We start from the raw sequence: 2,074 nt of genomic DNA, 5'->3' as shown, positions 1-2,074 counted from the left end.
CTGTCAGACGCCTGCAGGACGCCTGTCAGAGGCCTGCAGGACACCTGTCAGACACCTGCAGGACGCCTGTCAGACACCTGCAGGACGCCTGCGGGACGCCTGCAGGACGCCTGTCGGACGTCTGCAGGACGCCTGTTAGACGCCTGCAGGACGTCTGTCAGGCGCCTGCAGGACGCCTGCAGGACGCCTGTCAGACACCTGCAGGACGCCTGCGGGACGCCTGCAGGACGCCTGTAGGACACCTGTTGGACGCTCGCTGTCCTGGTCACGGTTCTTTAGTGAGACGCTGGTTTTAATTGTCTTTTTTTCGTGTCCTTAGCTCCGCTCGTACAGCAGACACGACCTGTTCGACCCGTTTGAGGACAACCTGAGCGAGGTCCTGTTCCGGAGGCAGAGGGTGGAGATGGAGAGGAGGGTGAGCTTCGTCCCGACCTCAGAGTTCTGCGGGCTCAACCCGGTTCTGTTTGACGTTCTGTTTTGTCCTGCTGTCCTCAGATGAGTCACTTCCTCACGGTTCCTGCGAAGCGGCAGGAAACTCCTTCTGTGAGGAAAGTCTGGTTTGATGCAGGTCAGTTCTGCGTCTTCGTTCAGACGCTCAGATCCGGGTTCTGGTTCTGGTTCTGGTTCTTTCAGTCCTGATCCGAACCTCCTGACCCGAGGTGAGGGTTGGGACAGAGAAGGACGGTAAACTGAGAGCTGATTATTAAAGAAAACTCAAAGAAATTCAATTTAAAACGGCACAAAACCGAGCTGTTGTTGCAGCTTTTATCCACCAGGGGGCGCCATGTACTTTAAAACGATATAAAGATTTAAAAAGTTAAAAAGATTTAAAGGATCTTTTCATCTTTGCTGAAGCTGATTCAACACATTGTTTACTAACTTCAGTTTCTAAATTTAAATATATAATTATATATCTTATTATCTGACTCTGCAGAGCAAAGAATTCATCTGTTTATTATAATAATAATAAGTATTAGATTAAAGGAAGTAAAGTGAAGCTTTTCTCATAAATTCAAAGACTTTTTTTTTTAAGGGAGTTATTCTTTGTTTTTACTTTTGTGTAATCTAAATATTTATTAAAGTTGTAATTATTTACACAAATATTCATTTAAAAGGTTTCACTCAGATCTGCATGATTTAATTTCGTATCTCAGGGTTGTGATGCTGATGAAAGCAGAATGTCTTCATCTCCGTCTCGTTTCCCTCAGAGCACAAAATCTACACGTACGACGACGGCGAGAGCCCCGGGGGCGGCGCCGCTCAGCTGAAGCCCCGCCCCCCAGACGCCACCAGCCTGCTGGACGAGTCGGTGCAGAGGACCAATCAGAGTGCGGAGTCGGAGAAGATGAAGCCGTCGCGCTGCCTCAGCGACCCCGGGCCGAACACGGAGGAGGAGGAGGAGGCGTTCCTGTCGTGATGAAGCACATCGACCCCCCTCCTTCAGAACCATCTGATCCAAACAAGCACAGCCCGTTTATTTATTGAGTTCAAACTGATGAAGGTCATCGTTTCCACTGAGCCGACAGGAAGTGGACATATCGACGTCTGTGAAGGAGTCCCGCCCCCCGGAACTCGCCGCTCGACTCATCAGTGTTTCCTCAGGGACAGAAAGGCTCAAACATGCTTCTTTGTGTCAAACCTTCAGAGGAAACAGGGTTCGCCTCAGTCTGCGTCAGCGTTTCAATGTTTCCTGTCTCACTGCGAGGAGGAGACGAAGGAAAAGCTTTAATTTCATGAAATAAATGTTTGTTGCTGCTGAATCTGTTCAGTCTGGTGTTTCTGGTTCAGCTTCTTCGGCCGTTCTGAAGGTTTTCTTCTTCTTCAGCTGTGAAGATCTCATCAGATCCGTCTGGATTCTGGAGACTTCAGGTTCAGGATCTTTAATCTCGAAACATTAAAACCACCGTTTTACTTTTCTGTTGGTTTATTATTTACAAAAAACACGTCAGGATCAGAAAACCGCAGCTTCTGATGTAAACAAAGAAAAAACAAAGTCCCCAAAGACGGTCCTGTTTGGATCTAAACCCGGTCCTGTTTGGATCTAAACCCGGTTCTGTTTGGATCTAAACCCGGT

The 2,074-nt window shown here is 48.1% G+C and overlaps 1 protein-coding gene across 1 annotated transcript in view; it reads left to right on the top strand.

Moving 5' to 3' along the window:
* Window positions 1-1,768, top strand: part of LOC108247901 (Na(+)/H(+) exchanger beta) — a 23,505-nt gene extending 21,737 nt beyond the window's left edge. The window contains exons 10-12 of the mRNA XM_017436306.3: window positions 320-415; window positions 496-568; window positions 1,209-1,768. Coding sequence (XP_017291795.1) covers window positions 320-415; window positions 496-568; window positions 1,209-1,417 — 378 coding nt within the window. The 3' untranslated portion in view covers window positions 1,418-1,768. The remainder of the gene's footprint in view (window positions 1-319; window positions 416-495; window positions 569-1,208) is intronic.
* Window positions 1,769-2,074: the final 306 nt, after the last annotated feature.

Source organism: Kryptolebias marmoratus, linkage group LG5 (genome assembly GCF_001649575.2).
Source record: "Kryptolebias marmoratus isolate JLee-2015 linkage group LG5, ASM164957v2, whole genome shotgun sequence".
Classification (NCBI taxonomy): domain Eukaryota; kingdom Metazoa; phylum Chordata; class Actinopteri; order Cyprinodontiformes; family Rivulidae; genus Kryptolebias; species Kryptolebias marmoratus.
This window is presented reverse-complemented; position numbering and strand designations above follow the sequence as displayed.